General features: G+C 50.3%; 1 protein-coding gene and 1 long non-coding RNA gene across 3 annotated transcripts in view; one reads left to right on the top strand and one right to left on the bottom strand.

The window, feature by feature from the left end:
* Window positions 1-5164: 5164 nt before the first annotated feature.
* On the top strand, window positions 5165-9303 carry LOC119626614 (uncharacterized). The gene is made up of 2 exons (XR_005242783.2): window positions 5165-7668; window positions 8718-9303. It is a non-coding gene; the product is annotated as an uncharacterized lncRNA (long non-coding RNA).
* SLCO2B1 (solute carrier organic anion transporter family member 2B1) overlaps window positions 8671-20445 on the bottom strand; it is a 54375-nt gene continuing 42600 nt past the window's right edge. The window contains exons 10-14 of one of the 2 annotated variants that reach the window (XM_008020157.3): window positions 18245-18410; window positions 14525-14688; window positions 11956-12020; window positions 11497-11617; window positions 8671-10529 (exon numbers count right to left, since the gene is read on the bottom strand). In XM_008020157.3, the coding sequence (XP_008018348.3) occupies window positions 10349-10529; window positions 11497-11617; window positions 11956-12020; window positions 14525-14688; window positions 18245-18410 (697 nt within the window). In that variant the 3' untranslated portion in view covers window positions 8671-10348. The other variant, XM_008020160.3, reaches the window with a different exon arrangement.

The following is a 20445-nucleotide window of genomic DNA, read 5'->3' as shown; positions in this document are numbered from 1 at the left end:
GAAAGAAAGGGCACATGACCTGTTCTAGATCATATCTGGATTAGTGGCAAAGCTAGGACTAAACTAAACTTCCTGACTTCCATTTTAGGGATTTCTCTACCCAACCACCACATTTCAGCCTTCATTCACAGCCTCTGTATATCTCAGAGACAGCTTCATCTCCCACTTTCATTCCCTAGGAAGAAACGTGTGAATCTTCCAAGTGTTCTGTCTGTTTTACTGATTCATGCCTGGGTGGGGGCTGGGCAGGCAGTATTTAAGAGCAAGCATTCCCAGCCTGACGGAGTTAATTATGTTCATCAGGAAGGGAGAAGAGAAAGGAACAAGGCGCTCTGGTTATCTACTGGGCTTTAATCAAATTGAGAAGAGAGGAAATCCATCACCCAGAGGCTGAGGGAGGTGGAGAGCTTGGCTTCCGCTGGCTCCGCGTCCTGTAATGGGTTGGGCGCTGTCCAAGGTGCTGACATCTTCACTTACTGCTCTGAGTTGCTGGGAGGAGCTGGGAGAGGCACCCTCCTGGCCAAGGGACATCAGCTCTTAGAATAGGGTCCAGAAGAGACTTAGAGAGGGTGTGGGCATGTTGGGAGAGGCTCGAGTTCCTACTCTGCCTCCTCAACCTTTTCTTTTCCATATATTTGTCTATCTGCTTTAAGAAAAATATTTCTTCTTATGGCCAGAGTCCTGGGTTAGGATAGAGGGAGGGAATACACAGACTCCTTGCTGTCAGGGAGAGGGGCCCGAGCCTGAGGGTGGAGGTACAGTCCTTGAGGACTTCCATATCTTTTTTTTTTTTTTTGACTTAGTATTGCTCTGTCGCCAGGCTGGAGTGCAGTGGCGCAATCTCAGCTCACTGCAACCTCTGCATCCCGTGTTTAAGCGATTCCCCTGCCTCAGCCTCCCAAGTAGCTGGGACTACAGGTGCACACCACCATGCCTGCCTAATTTTTTGTATTGTAGTAGAGATGGGGTTTCACCATGTTGGCCATAATGGTCTCAATCTCCTGACTTCAGGTGATCTGCCCGCTTCAGCCTCTCAAAGTGCTGGGATTACAGGCGTGAGACACCGCGCCCAGCCAAGGACTTCCATATCTTAAAGGGGAGATGTGGCTTCTGCTTTTGTGAAATCGTTAGTCCAATGGCAGAGACATATACTTGCCTTTGGGAGTTTGTTGATCTGATAGAGGAACATTACTGTACCTCTAACTCTACTCAAGTATGATACAAGGGAACATTGGCCCATGTCTACATGGAGCCTCCAGTCTGATGGAGAAGACATGGTCTTCTGCTGTAAAATTCCCAGTCTCATTGAGGAGCCAAACTCTTGATTCAGGGGGAAATCTCACATATAATCAGGGAGACAGGATAGACAGATAAGTGACAGGTCTGTACAATAACCAACCAAGGAACTCATATCTTCACATTTCACACTCAAAATTAGGTTGTTGGTGTTAGAGATTTAGTGTCAACCATGGAAAGCCTCCTGGAAGAGGTACATTTGAGTTGGGTTAACGGGAAAGGAAGGGACATGTGTCTCTAGACATTGGGTCATGTGAGAACCATAACCATGTCTTCCCATTTTTTATATTCCCTTTGAAATAAGTATAAGCCTCGTCACAGTGAAGACTCTTCCTTAATAAACAACAACCAGCAGGTAGAGAGTAATGTACCTCTTTGGTAGGCTGGGAGACAGCAGAGTGTGGATGGGCTCAGAATTAGGGAGGAGGGTTAGTTGGGACAGAGAGCCTGAGGCTGGGGTGGGAGAATGACGGTGGAATGACAGGATGGGCAGAAGGAACAGCCCAATGTGTGTCCAGGCCACTGAACCACAGCATTTGGAGTAACTCCCTTGTATTTCTGGAGCTGGTGAGAGACACTTTATTCAATCTTGAATTGTTAAAGCTAGAGACCATTACATTATAAAATCATAGGCTTCTCAGCTTCTAGAGCTACACAATTATGGAAAGTTCTAGTATTAAAATCATAGCATCTTAGCAGGGAAGAATCACAGAAATTATAGAACTGTAAAATATTAGAGCCAGAGAGCCAAAACTCCATATTAGACAATTTTAAAATCCAAGAATCTCAGTGTTAAAAAGGAAAAAGAGAACTCAACAATTTATTGATCCTCTCTATTTGCACTGGTTATGATGTTAGGAGCACTCTCATGTGTTATCCCATTTAATTCCTACCACAAGTCTTATGCCATTCAGTCCCATACCTGTTCAAACCTTTGTCAGTAATACTGCATTATCAAACACAAGCTTGCATAATCTTTATGACATGAGAGTCATCACATCTGGGCATAGCTTTGCCCCCTGCCAAATGGTGCTAGAAAATTCTCCCTTACGTAAGTTGCACTCTATCTCCCTGTCGTGCTCCCACACTGGTCCAGTTCATGTCCTCTGAGCTACACCGAGTAAGTCTAATCTCCTGCTCACATGACAGCTTTTCAGATGTCTAAAGACAGCCCTTATTTCTTTCTTCTCTAGGCTAAGCTGGCTTGTTGATCATGTAGCTAGAAATGGGACAGCAAATGAAAGAATATTTGAGCTTAAGAGGCCCTTGGAGGTCACCTTGTCTGGATACTTCCTTTTACTGCTAGGCAATATGGCTTTATAGTCAGGATCCTGGACCTCATGTTTCTGGGCCTCTTTATTTTGTCCCTAAAATAAAGATAATAGTAATACTTCCATAACAGAGGTGTTGTGAAGATTGAATGAGATGATTCAAGGGAAGCTCTTAGAAGAGCGCTGGGCACACAGTAAACAGCCAATAAATATTAGCTGTAATCACTGGAGGCCCAGAGGGGGAAGGGACTTGCTCAAGATCACACAGCAACTCAGAGGCAGAGCTGGGGTTAGACCAAGGACACCTGCCTCCCAGCCTGGGCCCTTTCCCATTCCACTCTTCCCTCTGTCTTCCTCAGAAAAAGAAAATAGTCCCAGAGGGAACCAGGATACTTCTCACTGAATCATTTAGGATGCAAGGAAGAGGTCACCTGCTTTAGAGTGGCTTAAAATTTTTGTTTCTTAATGAGGCCAGAAGAAGGTGGTACCAGGATTGGTCTGCTGATTCAACAATGTCTTTGATGACCCAGGCATTTCCCATTCTGAGCCTTGAGGGTGACTACCCCTGTGATTGCAAGAAGACTGAGTGCCATCAGGAACCATGTCCTCCCAAGCAGGGAGAAAGGGCATGGTAACAAAAAGGGTGTTCTCCTTTCACATCATCCTCTTATCCAGGAGAGAAGCTTTCCCAGCAGACTATCCCCAAACATGTCATCGACTAAGACGAGGTCACATGTCTACTCTTAGACCACTCTCTGGCAAAGGGGAAGGCATTTCCATTGCTGCCTTGGGTCATCCCTTGGCTGAGCACCTTGCTATCGGAATGAAGAAGAGAGCATTTGCCTTGGGAAGGCAACCAATACCACCTGCCATACTCACCTTCTGTTTTCTCTCTGGATTGCCCTCCTACCTCCTCTCCACCTCTGCCAGGAAGTCTTCCCTAGTTGCCAGGCCCTTGTCTAAGACACCCTCTTCTAATGTAATTGAACACTCTTTAATTCAAGTTACATTTCACTTTGCCAAAGATCTCTTACCTTATCATGTCCAGATCTTGTCTTCTCAACCAGGCTGTGATAGGTCATTGCAAGAGTTATAGCAGCGACTAATGAATAAGAACCTATTGTGGGTCAGGCACTGGTCTGGGTTCTTGTTGTAACCAGTTTCCAGATGGCTCCCAATGATCCATAACCCCTGGTATTCATGCCCTTTTGTATTCCCCTCCCACATTATACCAGGGTTTGTCTATGTGACCAAGAGAATATGGCAAGTTATGGTATGTTAATTCCAAGATTAAATCATAAAAGACACATGGAATCAAAGCTTTTGGTCAACTGCCAACAGGGTACAGAGGCCCAACAACAATCATCGAATGAGCCTGGAAGTGGATCCTTTCACTCCAGTCAAGCCTTCTGATGACTGCAGCCCTGGCTGATGCTTGACTACAGCTTCATTAGAAATCCTCATGAAGATCCAGCACCTTCCAGTTAGCCCATCTGTGGGTTCTTGACCCTCAGAAATTCTATGAGATAATAAATATTTGTTATTTTAAGTTGCTAAACTTTGTGGAAATTTGTTTTTTAGTTTTGGGTTTTTTTTGAGGCAGGGCCTTGCTCTGTTACCCAGACTGGAATGCAGTGGTACAATCACTGTTCACTGCAGTCTTGACTTCCTGGGCTCAAGCAATCCTCCCACCTAAACCTCACAAGGAGCTGAGACTACAGGTGTGGGTGCTACCACACCTGACTAAGTTTCTTTTTTTTATTATTTTTTGGAGAGATGGGGGTCTCTCTATGCTGCCCAGGCTGGTCTCAAACTCTGGGGCTCAAGTGATCCTCCTGCCTCAGCCTCCCAAATGGCTGGGATCACACGTGTGAGCCACTGTGTCAGCCAGGAAATTTATTACTCAGTAGTAGATTACTATATTGCTACTTTATCACATTAAATCCTCTCAACAATTCTGATGGGCGAAACTTATTTCTCCCTTTTATAGATGAGAAAACCAAGGCTCAGATGAGTGCAGTGACTTCCCATGCCTGGTAAGTGGCAGTGCTGGGATTGGCCCTCCTGTCTATTGGATTTCAACGCAGAGGGACCTGGGTTCTGTTTTCCCAGCTGAAATGTCCCCAGCTGCAGGATGAAGACTGAGGAAATGGGGACATAAAAAGGAAGCCTCTTTCTCTGATGTGTTTTCTCTCTTCCCCCCTTTTTTTCATCCCAACCACATTAGTTAGTACTTACTACATCTATTGTGTATATGTGATTCAGGGACAAGTAGGTTTATTAGCAACAACATGGGAGTCTTAGGAGGGGGATACCTGGGCTCTTGAGTGACCTTGGGCAAGTTTCTGCACTTTTCTGGGCCTCCGTTTCTTTACCTACTACATAGCAATAATAATCCCTTTCCTGACTTCTTCACCAGGAAACCATGAGGATGGGGTATAAAAGGACTGTGTAAAATGTGAAATGTAGTGAACATGAAAAAGTTTGTTTGGACTAAAGAGCGCCCCTGACCTAGGGCTCAGACCTGTACAGCCACCTCTGTACAGAGGTGAGGGCTCCCTCTCCTCTCTCACCTGGGGCTAGGTTCAGGAGATGGACAACACTGAGTGGCATTGAGAGCGTCAACCCACTTCTTCAGCTTCACCCTCCCCATGCCTTCTCTCTTAAGCCATGCTACAGCCGTACTAAACTAGTGGAAATACCCCAAGCCTGCCAGGAGGTTTCTGTCTACTTTGTGCAGTTTATTCTGCCTTGACACCCTTCCCAACTTCTCCCCTTGGTGCGTTCCCACTCATCTTTCAAGACTCGCCTTAGATGTCCCACTTTTAGGATGCCTCTCCTGACCTGGATACAGTCCTCCTACTTCTCTTGATTGTTGCATCCGCCTCCTGCCTGAGCTCTCGGCCTTCAGCTTCTCTTTCCCGCTCAAAGACCCCATGGTGCAACCAGTGACCTTTCCAACATACAAATCTTGTCATGTCACTCCCTGCTTAAAATAACTGGCCAATGGAATAATCCATCAATCAATGCTTCAGGGGTTCCTCCTTGCCCTCAGGAAAGCGTCCACACCTTCGGCTGGATCTCCATGCTTGGTCCCTGCTGGTCTTTCCAGCCTCTGCTCTCTTCTCTCTCCTTATTGCCCTGCACATGCAGTGCCCTCCGCCCACATTGCTCTTGTCACTGTATCTCAGACACACCCCTCTCTATCTTTGCTCATCCTGTTGTTTTTCCTGCCCATTCCCACCTTGTCCACTTGAGGAAGTCCTGCCTAATCCTTAACACGAGGTCTGATATAACCTCTTGGAAGCCTTCCCTATTGGCCCCAGGAAGAGTCCTTGGCTTCTGCTTCTTCCCTCTCCTGTATGACTGACTACTCATGGTTTTGTTACTGTTTGTCAGCTTGTCTGTTTACACTGAGAGTTTGCTGAGTAGAGACTCTATCTGACACATGGTTGTGTCCCCAGCAGTGCCAGGAGAGGGGCACAGAGCAGACATGTAGGATATGTTGCTCATGTGAGTGGTTGAATGAATGAAGGGTGAGTGAATCCAACCTTGAACCATCACTTCTTGGCCAGCCCCAGAATTGCTGTTTCCTGGGGTAAGCCCATTTGATAGCCAAAGGGGAAGCAGACAGGAGGGACTGCTCTAGGAGGGAGAAAGAAAATCAATAAAAATGTAAATCTGGTTGAGAAAAGCTGTCCCAAGCTGGCTGTGGGGAGAGATAAGACTGGGCTGGCTGAGCCCTGGCTGACAGTGGAGGAGAGATTGGGGACAACAGAGCTGCGACCAGGGTAGGGCAAAGGAGGTACGTTCCTTCCTCTGTTGTCACTGCCCCCTCCCACCCTGATGCTCTCTGTGTTTATGAAATTTTTTCTGGGACAGAAGGAGAAGGGAGCTTACAAATCCTGATCATCAGGTGTGGTGCCTGTGAGCAGGTACATGATCTTACCCGGTCCTCACAGCTTCTGGGATATAGGAGCTAGGCATGCTCAACCTCACTTGCAGGTGAGCAAACTGAGGTGCAGAGAGGTTAAATCATTTGTTCATGGTCACACTGTAATAAGTGGCAGAGTCAAGATCTGATCCCAAGCCTGACTCTCTCCACAACTCTATAATCTTTTCACTCCATTAAGGGCTTTTGACTGGGGATCTGGGATTCTTAGGAGGTCTACACCCAGGCATCAGATGGTCTTCAACCTCTGAAATCAAACGCACAATTGTGTATTTGTCTGTGTGTGTGTTTTGTTTTATGTTTAGTGGACAGTCTATGTCTTTGATCAGATCCCCAGAGGTGGTTGTCACTTGCCCCCCATTGCCTGTACCATGTTGCCTTCCTGGAGTTGGTGGCCTTTGAGCTGGGCCTGGAAGATTGAGTAGGACTTTATGAAGTGGGGATGGAGAGACAAGCAGTGGGGTGGGGATGAAGAAGATAACCCAGGTTAGAGGGAACAGCATAAGCAAAGGTATGTGAAGGGGAAATAATTCAACACCTCCAGGCAATGGTGAGGATGTCCATGAGTTCTCTTTCACTTATGTGCATGTCAGTCATGACCCTTGGAGGCCAGCTCATGATGGGTCATCTGCCTGCCCTAGAACTTACCAGCCTCTAGCATCCCAGACCTTCCCAGGGTGTACAAGAAAAGAAACCTCAGGCCTAGGCATCAGGATGTCAGTTCTGGTCTGAGTCCTGTCCTCTGCTGACTTTACACTGGCACAATCTAGCAGGGAGACTTAATGTCTTCTCCTCCCAGCTTCCTGGTACAGGGTAAGAAAGTAAGCTCACAGATGCAAATGCTTGTGGCTCTTCATTGACCAGAGGCTATATTAGGGGAGAGGACTTCCCTGGGGCCCCCACAAGGCCTGGAAAACCCCTCTGGCCCTGACCTGCTCCTGTCTTGGGTAACTCCTGAGTCTCTTCACCATGGCCAGTTTGGAAGACTTTAGGCACAAGGACCTCGTCTTTTCCTTCAGATCTTGGCTCAACAAAGAGGTGGACTCACCGTGATATGGATACAGCTTGAGTGTCCAGGAGTCTCCCCAGATCCACGGGAGGGCCTCGGTGGTGTGTTCATGTTGTCATATTTTTGTAAAATTTGCAAAGGTAAGATACTTTAACCACAGTAGAAATTACTATTTTCTTCCCACTCCAGCTTTGTTTGTGTTTCAATTTTCCTTTATATGGGATAATTGGAGTGGCCATGGGCACTTCTGGGATCTGACCAAGGGGAAGCTGAGTGGGGGACTGATTTGAGTTGGGTTCATTAGGACATGCTTATGTGGTCCTCTGAAACACAGGATGTATTAATATTTATGTGGTTCTCTGTGTATAGGTAAATCATTGCTAGTAATCCCTGTGTAGAGAATAGCTTCTAGGAATTCTACCCACTGCCCAACTCACTTGGCATGGTGATATTCAGTTGCCATATCGTGATATGAATGTGTCTCATGGCACCCAGCCCAGGAAGTATATGGTCAGTAGAGAAGAAACAGGAGAAACCAGGCTTGAAATGTACAGAGCCAGAAGCTAGTCTGTGGAAAATTCTTCTAATCATCGGGGGAGAAAATGTGTTTTAGAGGTTATGTAGGGCAGTTAATAAAAGTATTATGCACTTTTGGGGGATTGTGTGATGTATCTGTTTTGCATTCTTTTCTCATTATAGGTAAATATAGGTACTTTGTACCTAATTTTATGTTTATAATTTTGTATATTTTTCTTAAAGAGGGCTCTTCAAATTATAAAACCTTCAGTTCCCACAAGGTCTTCACATCCAACCTTGGCTCCATCATTTATTTTCTGTGATCTTGGGGAACTCACTTGTGCTTTCTGAGCCAGTTTCCTCTTCTGTAAAATGTGAATGATAATTTGGACAGGTGAGGATTCAGAAATCCTCGTGACCTTATTCCATTTTTGAAACCATTAGTAGAAGTCACTCACTCAAACAAAAATTAAACCAGAATATAAAGATAGGAAAAGATGTAATATACAAGCAATAACGGTGAGCAATGAATCCAGTAAAACTTAAATCTAAGTTAATGGAAATGATGTGGTTGTTGCAAACCTCTAATGCAGTTTATAAAGAAAGAATTTTTGTAATAGAAGAGACATTATGCAAGAACAAATTTAATAATAAGCTGTATCTATAATTCCAGACTTTTTTTCCCCTGCAAAACCTGGGAAACAAGAGGGATGAAGGAATATAAACATCCTAAAAGCCTCATATTGTTGGAGACTTTGAAATTCTTGGCATTGATACATACATGCTTAGATATTTGTTAAACATTTACAGATACCAACCAGCAAAATAAAAAGGGAATTGGAACTTCTCTACCTCCCTTTTCTTTTATCACATGGAAAAATCTCAAAGCCCTGGCACTGGGAGCTGCTCAAAAGGCAAGGGCCACATGTGACCTCAGCTTCCCCCCACCCCAAGCATAGGGCCAGGAAGCCACTGCTGGTGGCTCCCTATCTGCTGCCTCCCAAGCAGCAGGCCCCAGTGAGGTGGGGTGGCAATAGGTTGGGCTGGGAGCAGACTAATAAACTCTCTCCTCCCCACAGGGAAATAACCAGGCCAGATAAGACTAGCCTTAAAACAAAACAAGGGCCGATGTAGAAAAGGATTGGATCATAAGACCTGAGCAAGCCATAGCATCACTCATTACATAGAGCTGAGCTTTACTGCTCCCGGCATTACAGTAATGGGCCTGACGCCAGCCCAGGAATCCAGAGAACCAGGTGCCACCCCCCAAAAAACAGTGTCACAGAACTAAACATTATCCATGCTGCCCCAAGTAACAGAGACCCAGGCACTCAGGAGAAAATAGAGAAATTAGGATCCTAGTCACAAAGGTCACAGGGACTTTGGTGGCCCCGGTCACATGTGTGAAATCTTGGCAATGTGTAGGAATCAGTGAGTGCACGCTGAGTATGTGTTTGTCTGAAATTAGAAAATACCCAAGTGTGGGCCTGAGTCTCCCTCCCTGCCCCAGGTCCCAGACTTGCCCACCCAGGGCCCCTAAGGCAGGTGTTGGGCCTCATCCTCAACCATGGCTCCCTGAGGGCAAGGGCTAGAACTTCCTGAGATGGAGAATGAGTCTCCCGGCTTCAGCTAAGGCTTCCTGGGGCCCCCACACAGGCCTTCTGAAGGCCCTGCCAAGTCTGGGTGTCCCACACCTGAGGCCAGCTCCTTCCTCCCGGCGGGAGTCTACCCAGGGTCCAGCTCAGTGCTCTGCCTCCAGGGGGCGCCAAAGGGACACTTCTTAAAGGCTGCTGGAGTTGGGGAGGAGACCTGAGTGTACACTGACCGCACAGATGGTCACAGCTGAACAAGCCTGAAGGCTGGCAAGTTCATTCCCACTTGACAGGAGATGGCTGAGGCTCAGAGAGGGTGATCCAGGCGAGTGCAGACCTGGGCTGGGGCCCAGCATGGGGGGCAGCCTGGCCCACTATGGCTCACTTTGCTATCCAAGGGCCCCAGGGAAAGGTATGCAATCTTTCCACCCAGGAAAGCCTGGCTCCAGGACAGCTGGCTGGCTGGGGGAAGGAGGAGGAAGACCCTCTTGCTTCAGAAATGGCCAACACAGCAAATGCCCAAACAACTCTTTGGTTCAGACTAGCAAGCAAAGGCTCAAAAAAGCATCAGTGTCTTGCCTGAAGCCACACAGCAATTTAGTGGAGGAGCCAGAATGGAACACAGGGCTCTTGACGCCCAATCTTGGGCAAAGGACTCAGAGGAGGTACTGCTGTGGCTGCCACTCTTGGCCATGTGGGGCCCCAGGACGGCTCACACTCGAGAATCCTCCGGCTTCTTCCCTGGCCCTGACACTAGCAGTTGCTGCGCTACAGCAGGGCTGGATCTGCTCTCCTTGGTCCTTGCCTCTTTGTCCTGCTGCCTCAGGATGGCCAAAACTAAGGCGAAGCAGATCACGGAACCTGTTTTGAAGAAGAACTGGAGGCCGATGAACCTGGGGAAAGAATGGGAACCCTTGAACTCAAGAGCGGCCAGGCCAGGGCATGGACATCAGCAGTCATCACTCATTGTGAAATCAGAGGCACCGAGGCCTCAGGGAGACACTGACCTCTGCTGCAGCTCTTCCCTGAAGGAGAGGGAGAGGCTCTGCAGAGGAGCCCTGGGTGGGAGCAGAGGCCTGGCCATCTTCATCGCCATGTCTTGGACTCTGCTCTGTGGCCTGGGCTGGCCCTGCCTGTCTCCGAGCCTAAGGGCTCAGAGGGCCTGACAAGTAGAATTTTATACTGCCCCACCTGTCCCAAGAACAAACGGGTTCCCTCTCCCCTGTTTAACTATCAAGGCCCTTGTTTGACTTTTCCTCTTCTAGGAAGCCCCCTGTGGACAGTCCCAGCCCACAGGAACTGTGCCTTCCTCACCTCCTCAGAGCTGAAAGTGAACAGCTCCTTGTCCCCAGCCCTGCTATCAAGTCCTCTCCACATCCATCCCAGGCCAGCCGCCTCTGTGCCTTCAGGTTCCTTTGAGTTCCCCATTGTACAGATGGGAAGACTAAGCCCCAGGTAAGTCCCATGATGAGGGAGACAGAGCTGGGCCTGAAACCCAGGCTTCCTGTGTCCTAGACAGAGCTCTCTCCCCAGCCCTTCACCCCAAGTCCCTCTTGCAGCATGGCTGCTCCTCTATTTCTCCCCAAGTTCCTGCATAGACGCTGTGGTCAAGACCCAGCTCTGCCAGTTATTAGCTGTGTGACCTTGGGCTACTTGCTTTAACTCTCACTTTCTTCATCTATAAAAAGAGGGGGGCAGTGTCTAGCTTGAAGGACTGGTGAGCTCAGCACTGAATATATAATGGCACCTGTCACCTAGCAGGTAGACGTAAATGAAACCTCCCCTGCCTGCTGGTATCCTGCCTGGGACTCTGAGAGTATTTCCAGCACCCTTCCCACAAGCCGTCAAACCAGGTCTCACCGGTTTCGGAGCAGGTCGTTATTGTAGTAGCGACAGACAGCTCGACGCCCACAGCTCAGGGCCCAGTGCACACAGGTGGTGTCGATGGCGCTGCCGTGGATCACGGGGCTGGGCATCCAGGCTGAGGGAGGCGGTGCTCAGGGGATAACGAAGGCCCACTGTCCTGCCCTGCCCCCTCCCTGGCACATACAACCCCTCAGGGGCTCTGGGTTACTGGGGCCTCTTGGCTCTCTGGCCCTCAAGCCCGCCCCACCCCTGTATCTGAGGTAGCTTCCTGATGGGTTGTCTAGCCTCTGCCTATACACCCCGCTGTAGGAGAGCTGGGCCAGGTCTGTCACCCCATGGGCTTGTGAGCCCTAAGATCAGGGATTGAGTTCTGCTCATGCCTGTGCCCCAGGCCTGGCACACAGTGGGCATCTGGACCCCATCACCACCAATGATCCCAAGCAAGATCTTTACCCAAAATCCTCAGGAACATGAACTGGATGCCCACGGCCAAAGTCTTGTCTTCTTTCTTCACTCCTCTAACAAGCAGAGACATGGGCAACATGAGGTTGGAGGGGTTCCAGCCCCCAGGGGCCAGGCATCAATGGTGAAGGGTTCTCATCATGCCCTTCTCTTCCACCACCCAGCACCAGCCTCCCTCCCATCTGATGATCTAAGCTGGGGGGCTCAGGGACGTACCCCATCCCTTTTCAACCTGCAGAGCCTGGTCCCATATACAAGACAACACACCCACTGACCATCAGGGTCCTGTGCTGACCTCTGTATGTTTCTGGTCACAGACATCACTCGTCTTCCTCCACCCACTGGTCCCATCAAATTCTCCCCTTACTCCTACAGTTGGCAAGACCTGGAGCTGGGACAGCCAGACACTTCCCCAGCATCCCCAACCACTGTAACGCCACAGCCTGCGATCCTCTGGCTCCTGCCAGACAACACCAGTGGCCAGCATTTATGGAGCACTTACTACGGGCTCAGTAATTCTGCCCTGCAACCCCATATCACTCCCATGAGTGAGATGTACATTAGCCCCATTTTATAGATAAGGAGACTGACACTTAGACAGATTCAATAACTTGGCCAGGATCTCATGGCCAACAGCGGTCAGGGCCCTATCCACACAGTCCTGAGGTTGTGTTCTCAACTCCTTTTAGTCAGGCTGCCTGTTGGGCATCTGATTCCTCTATTTTCTCTCCCAGGCCGGCTTGTGTTCTAGATCTACATGTCTTCTAGTATTTGCGAGGGGCTCCATTTCCCTTCTAATTTCCTAGAAAGTAGATAGTGAATAAAATAATCCCAGGAGAAGGAAAATGGAAATTATGTTGCTCTGAGGTCCCTGTGATATTGTGAGATACTATTTGGTCTTCCCGGCATACACTCCTACAATTCTTGGACTTTTCAAAGTGAGAAGTGTCTTTTTGTATGCTAATAAGTGGACTGATGGTGAGCAGCCCCTAGGGAGCTTCAAGTTGGGGTTTGGTCACCAGAGGGACCAAGGCAGGATTAGAGGGTGGGGACTTTCAGACCCAACCTCCAGCAAGGGGAGAGAGGCTAAAGGTTAAGGTGACTGCCAATGTCCAGTGATTTAATCAATCATGCCTACGTAATGAAGTTTTGGAGAGCTTCCGGATAGCTGAACACATGGAGGTCCCTGCAGGGTGCAGCCAGGGAGGGCATGAAAACTCCTCCCCCATACCTCGCTGTGTGCATCACTTCATCTGTATCCTGTGTAATATCTTTTATAATAAACTGATAAACATTAAGTAGATGTTTTCCCGAGCTCTGTGAGCCACTCTAGCAAATAAAGCAAACTCAAAGATGGGGCTGTGGAAATCCCAGCGTAAGGCTGGTCAGTCAGAAGCATGGGTAAAACAGCCTAGGGCTTGCGGTTGGCATGGGAAGTGGAGGGAAAGTCTTGTGGGACTGAGCACTCGGCCTGTGGGATCTGATGCTGTCTCCAGCTAGATCTTGTCAGAATAGAATTGGAGGACACCGGTTGGGGTCCACTGCAGAATTAATTGCGTGCCTGGTGTGTGGGAAAATACCCCCACACTTGTTGCAGAAGTCTTCTGTGTTGATTGTTGAGTGACAGAATAGAAAAACTGTTTTTCTCAGCCGAGTGTGGTGGCTCACGCCTGTAATCCCAGCTGTTTGGGAGGCCAAGGTAAGTGGATCACTGAGGTCAGGAGTTCGAGACTGGCCTGGCCAACATGGTGAAACTCCATCTCTACTAAAGATACAATTAGCTAGGTGTGGTGGTGGGTGCCTGTAATCCCAGCTACTAGGGAGGCTGAGGCAGGAGAATCACTTGAAGCCAGGAGGAGGTTGCAGTGAACCGAGATTGCGCCATTGCACTCCAGCCTGGGCGACAGAGCAAAACTCCTTCTCAAAAAAAATTTTTTTTTTCTCACTCAGTCCTCTTATCCCAGTCCTCACCCCAGGAGACCCTGATTTTGAACTCAGGTGACAATTTGTCAGGGCCAGCAGGCACTCTCAGGATGAGGGCCACAAAGATCTTGGCCCAAAAGGCAGTGCTCAGCATGGGCTGGGTCCACAGTGGGCACCTGATAAGCGCTTATATGTAGCCTTGAAGCAGCATTCAGAATCATGCACCGGACTGACACAGTTTGGTTTCCTACATGCACCTCCTGCAGCTCATCCATTGCAGGTATGATGTCCTCACCTCCAGAGGCCAGGACAGGGCCCTAGGTATGTCCTCCTCTCCCCTGGGCAAGTAGGAGCCTGGGCTCTGGGCCAGGGAACCAGTACTATTCCACCCAACACTTGCTATGTGACAGGGGCCAGCTCCTGAACTTCTCTGAGCCTCAATTTTCTTATCTGCAAGATGGGGAGAAAACCTTGCCTTAGTAGGTTGCCATGGGATGAACACAGTTAAGGCCACGTTGTGGGGGCCAGGACACCCAAGTGGCCTCCTTCCTTGAACTCCCCCCTCAGAATTCCTTGTTCTGCTTCTGGTTAAGGACCTCCTGGTATCCACCTGCCCCTGCCCCGCCCCCACCTTCACCTTAGGATGAGCATGAAGGAGGGTGTGTGTGTGAGACAGGCCAGGGCCGAGGCCAGGCTGACCAGGAGCAGGAAGGGCACCACCAGGTGGCTGCAGGTCGAGTCGCAGGATCCTGCCATCACGGGGTTGCCCTCTGCCACGCAGCTGCAGTTGGTATAGAAAACCTGGAGTGGGAAGAGGAGGAAGAGACTTCAAGAGCTCCAAGGGCAGGCAGCTGGCCAGGAGCTTGCAGCGGGGAAGGCTTGTGAGAAGCCCAAGTCCCACGGCCATTTGGGGTAGAGCTGGCTGGGCGTCCGAGATCCTGACCCATTGGCTGAGCAAAGATGGCTTGAGGAGCAGGCACCTCAAGGGCTCTCTATGCTCGAGTTGAGCCTGGGCTGAGGCTGTGAGCAGGGAGAGGGAAACAGAGAGAAAGTAGAGAAGAGGGAGGGACCCAGAAGAGCATCATTCTCCCACATTCTACACACCAACTGTAAGAAAACATCCCCAGACTGGCCATGCCCCCAGGCTGGTCCCCTGGAGTGTTTGATCCCAGCCTGCACTCACTCCTTAGGTAGCCAGGAAAACCTCCAGCTAAGGACTCTGAGAAGTGATCTGGAATGCCAGGGCCTGCGGGCACCCGATAGAAACCAGGCCAAGCCAAGAGGCCTGGTCTTCTCTTTACTTTCCCATAGACCAGAGCTTCTAGACTCATGTGCCCCAGCCACACAGGGCCTCAGATGGGAGACAGGTGTGCAGGGATTAGTCCCATCAGCCCTTAAAGTGGCCAGCTGGCCTGGGCAGCTAGAGCCCTCTAAGCCTCTCACCTCCAGCCCTGGCAGCTGCAGACACTTCCCAGTGTGAAAAAGGTTCGGAATCCCTGAGGTGGATGCTGGGGGCCTTGGGAGAATTTTAAGCCAGGAGTAGATGAGACTGGATGGTACAAAGGGTGTTCTGGGGGCTGCATGGAGGAGGGACCAGATCAAGGAGGCAGGCCAAGGGGCCCATCACAGAGTGGGCTTGGGGGTGTATGGATAAAAGGGTTTAGATTTGAAGTTACTTAGCAGGTGGAATAAGAGAAAGGCAGGAGAGAGTGAGCATGTGAGTACTTAGGCTTGGGTGACCAGGCACTCTCCATTGGCCGGCAGAGCCAATGTGCATGATGAAGCTGTGCTGATCCTTCACACAAGGGTCTGAAGACCCTTCACACAAGAAGCTGTGTGACCCCTAAGTGCATATCATCTTACATTGCAGGAAAAGTGGCCCCTGAGCCTCCAAATACAGGCTGGAGATACAATGGAGGGACAAGAAATGGAGAAATGCTAAGGCAAGGTTCCTGGAAGAGAGACATCCTGCCCCTGCTCCTTTTCTCAGAAGCAGAGGGTTGCTGGGATAAACGCAAAGGCTGGATTTTTCCTGACCCTTGGGTTTTTCCTGACCCTTCAGTTGGGTTTTTCCTGACCCTTCATATTCATCTAATTCCATGGCAGGCAGTTTTTCTCATGAATGACTTCAATCCCTCTGCTGCCTCAGAGTCCCATTCCCCCGGAGCATTCAGCGCCACACCTGTGCAGTCACCCACCTGCCCCATCTTACCTCATTCACTCACGTACTCATAAGCTGTTACTGCTCAGCTGTGCTGGGCGCTGAGCCACCCATCCCTGAGCCAAGATGCTCACAATCCGAGGAGGCAGACATGTCAAGACACAATTCCAGGCCAGCATGACAATAGTCCCTGAGTGCTAGCCTGGTCTCAGCTGCACCCTCCTCCAAATACTGTACCTAAATCCAAGCCTCCGTGATGTTCCAAAGAGGGGGCTGACTGGGAGGCCAGGGCCTTGGCGTCTAGTCCCAGCCCTGGTATTGAGACTCTGGGCAATGTCTGGTCCTTTCCTGGGCCTCCATGTCTCATCTGTGCAATGGGCGTAATAGGAATGTGTATTACTGAGTATTTAAAATTGCCTAGGCACTGTGCTGTGTGCTTTCATGGATAACGTCATGTGGTTCTTTGCTTACTATTTAATGAATTCATCCAGGTAAAGCATTTAGTCAGTACATTCCTGCTCTGTAGTAGGCACTCAATAATATCTCCCCTATTTTACAGACCAAGAAACTGAGGCACTGGTTAAATAATTTGCCTAAGGTAACAGAGCCAGTTAGAGGCAGAACAGGGATTTGAACCGGGTCCCATACCCACAGGAGTTCACTGCTCCACCTGCCAAGGCCTGGGGGCCTCTGGAAGGGCTCTCAGGCCCAGGTGGTGCCTGGCTGGCTTCTAAAGGACTGTGCACCATCAACATGTTCTTCTGCACCAGCCGGTGCAGCCCAGGTCTCTCCCTGGAGGAGCCTCAGCTTTAGATGCTGATGCCCAGCATGAGGGTGGGAGGTAAGAGGACTCTGGAGAGAGGGAGATGTTGTCATAACAACCAGCCTGATGCTGCTGCCCCGACAAATCCCCCAGGCTTCACTACAGCCTGGGGGCCTGAGAAGGCAGACATTGTCCCCCTTTGTCATTTTGGGAAACTGAGGAAAAAGGGGAGGAGGAACCGGCTGGTCTTAGCCTTCCTAAGATTCAGAATGCACTGCTGCTGATTACATTGCCTTCATTTCCCCACTGGGCCCCTTGGCTCTGAGTCCTCAGCTCCCAGCACAGGGCCTGGCCCAGAGGAAGAGATCAGTGAAAGTTTGTTGACTGACTGACTGACTGAATGCTCGCTGGCCTTCTATGTCCTGTACTCTGCTTGCCTGCCCCCACACTATGGCCTCAAGCGTGATCAAACACAGATCTGAACTTGTTACTCCCTTGCTGAAAACCCATCCATGGCTTCCTACTGCTCTCCAGAAAGTCCCCATTCTTGGCCTGGCATTCAAGGCCCCTCTTTTTCTGGGCCCTGCCTTCCCTTCATGAACCCTTGTGCTTCTGCTCCAACAGAAATACTGTGTGTGCATGCTTGCACATGTGTGTTCCTCTAAACCTCTGCTTAGGCCATTTCCTCCTGCCTGGAAAGCTCTTCCCTCCCAAGTCCTAGTTTACCCATTCATTCTTGAATGTCTGGCACAAATGCCACTTCCCGTGAAGCCTTCTGGGACCCACCCCCACCCAGGGGGGATGTGTCTCTTTTCATCCTTGTATGTACTTGTATCGACCAGTGGTCTTACCTATCAGCACCTCTGGAATTCCTGTGAGTTATTTCCTTTTGCATCTCCCCTGCACAGAGATCTGGAAGCCAGAATGGTTCACCTCTGTGCCCTGGGCCCAGGCTGGCAATGAAAGCTTTATTTTTATTTTTTGAGATGGAGTTTCACTCTTGTTGCCCAGGCTGGAGTGCAATGGCATGATCTCAGCTTACTGCAGCCTCTGCCTCCCGGGTTCAAGTGATTCTCCTCTCTCAGCCTCCTGAGTAGCTGGGATTACGGGCACACACCCTGACGCCTGGCTAATTTTTTGTATTTTTAGTAGAGATGGGTTTCACCGTATTGGTCAGGCTGGTCTGAACTCCTGACCTCAGGTCATTTGCCTGCCTCGGCCTCCCAAAGTGTTGGGATTACAAGTGTGAGCCACCGCGCCCGGCCGATGAAAGCTTATTGAGAGAATAATGTTCTACATCTGCCAACAGAGAGAGACAGAGAGAAGAGAGCTAGAGAGTGAGAGCTTGCAGAGGTGGAGAGTATGACAGGCCCACAGAGACAGGGCAGGCAGGGCCCTGAGGGGCAGAAATTGCCACCAGAGGCCTGACTCACCTGGCTTTTGTCCAGAGCATCCTGGACCACCTGGCTTGAGCAGCCTGCGTGGCAGGGTGTGAGGTATTCCACACGAGTGCTGGGGTCGCAGACAGGGTTAAAGCCGTCCGATGGGCAGGAGCAGACCTCCATGCAGCTTGGAAACAGCTCCGGCCCAGGCTGGGCACTGGTGGGAGAGAAGGTCAGTAGGGTTGGCCTGGCTTCCCTCTCTTAGGCCACTAGCGGGGACCTCCTCAGCCCTGTAGCTGAGAGCAATGGCCAGAGATTTCAGCTCCACACGGAGGATGTTCACCATCAGGGCTGCCGGATGATGCTGAGCTCCTTGCAATGAAGGTGTGCAAGTATGGAGACAGGCCCCCTAGATCCTACGAGCCTTTGAGCTTCTTCAAACATCTCTGCACCTCAGTGACCCTTCTACAGGGTATACAAGATAAATTCCTCCCAGAAGTTAGTGTCGGATGAAGAGTATCTTTTCCTCAATGAGCTTCCTTTCTCCGAAAATCAATGATTGCTTCCTTTCTCAGAAAATCAGAGCTATGAGTGCGGGACCCGATCAGGAGAACTGACCACCCGTGGGATCTCCAGCATGTTCCTGCCTCTCTGGGCTTCAGTTTCTCTGCCTGTCATGGCCATCCTGCAGTCTCACTCCCACCACCCTGTTCACTGTGTCCAGGAAACATTTTAGTCCCACCTGCCTCCCTCCGAGGGCCTGCCCCCAAATCCCCAGGGTGCCCCAGCTCCAGGTGGCCAGGGCAAGGTGAAGGTGGGCAAGGGCAGGAGGTCAGAGGGAGGCTTAGTCTGAGGGGGAGGTCACCCTGGGAGGAGGGCAGGGAGGTGGCCCCTGGGACTTAGAGTGTCACCTGGCTTCGCACTAGGGGGAAGCACAGCTAACCTGCCAGGGAGAGAGAGGCTCAGAGAGGCTGTGCCTTTCAGGGTCACACAGGGGTCCAGTGGCCAGGCTGCGGAGAAGGCCAGAGATGGAAGCTGGAGGTCCCTGTCTTGGGCTTGGGGTGGGTGTGGGGCAGAGGCCAGGCTGATCAGTGAGGCTGGGACTGGAGCTTAGTGAAATCTCAGTTCCATGGAGAAGAGGGTGAGCAGGAGCTGGAGACAGTCTCTAGCCAGGGTGTGGAGTGGGGAAGTGGGGCATGGGGCAAAGTGAGCTCCTCTCCCTCCCTGGGGTGAGGGGGCACTCCATCTGAGAGGGAAGGAAGATCATCAAACACAAAATATTTCCTCTTCCTCCTCTGCCAGACAGTGCTGGTGTGTGTCTGACAACATCTTGGCACATCTCCCTCGGGGTGGGGGTGGGAGTGGGAAGGCTGGCACTGTCTGCACTGAGGGCCCATCAGGAGGCGGTGCCAGGGGACTCTGCCAAGGGAGAGGCACCTCCCAGAACCCTCTGCCAGCAGCTGGAAGGCTGAGCAGATAAGAGTTAGGGGGCCCTTCCTCTGCTCCTCACTCTCATTGACCACCTGGAGCTGATTGCTTCTGTGGGGACAGTCCTGGCTCCAGGCTCTACCCTGTTCCAGCTGTGGGGTAACTTCACCTCTCTGAGCCTTGCTGTACTCATCTGTGAAAAGGGGCTAATAAGAGGACCCATTACAGAGATCCTGTGGGGGTTCAATGAGATGTAATAGGGGAAGACGCTGAGCGAAGGGAGACCTTCGGTTTTTGCAGCTGTTGGGACCTGTGGTTGTGCAGGAATAGGGAAAGTTCTCCTTGCCTAGCTCAGTTGGTCCCAAATGGTCTCTTCACTGAATCAGAACCCAGAGCTTAGTGAATAAACCACAAGAATTTATGTGAGAACACAGGTGACATGAGATGTCAAAGCTAAGGTGTGAAAGGGAGAAGAAAAGAGAGATGGGGCATGTGGGATGAGCTGACTTTTTCTCCCACGCACTGTTGAACACATTGTGATAAAATATCCATTGACTTTTTACTCTAAAAATCATTTGTTTGAGGACCTGGCTCCCTTCTCAGACCAGGGACTTCCTGAGGACGTGGCTAAAGCCCCCGCTGCAGTGCCTAGAACAGGGCTCTGCACACAGGAGGCCCCAGTCTAGAGAGCGGAGTTGCCTCCCTGTTTGGGAAAAGAGGGGCAGAGAATGAAAGGGGGAGGAGGGAAGGGAGATGGGGGAGAGATCAGCGAGGGTGGGAGTTGGGACAGATGGGGAAGGGCTGGGTGCTCCTTGGCCCTGAGC

The sequence above is a fragment of the Chlorocebus sabaeus genome, chromosome 1, assembly GCF_047675955.1.
Source record: "Chlorocebus sabaeus isolate Y175 chromosome 1, mChlSab1.0.hap1, whole genome shotgun sequence".
Classification (NCBI taxonomy): Eukaryota; Metazoa; Chordata; class Mammalia; order Primates; family Cercopithecidae; genus Chlorocebus; species Chlorocebus sabaeus.
This window is presented reverse-complemented; position numbering and strand designations above follow the sequence as displayed.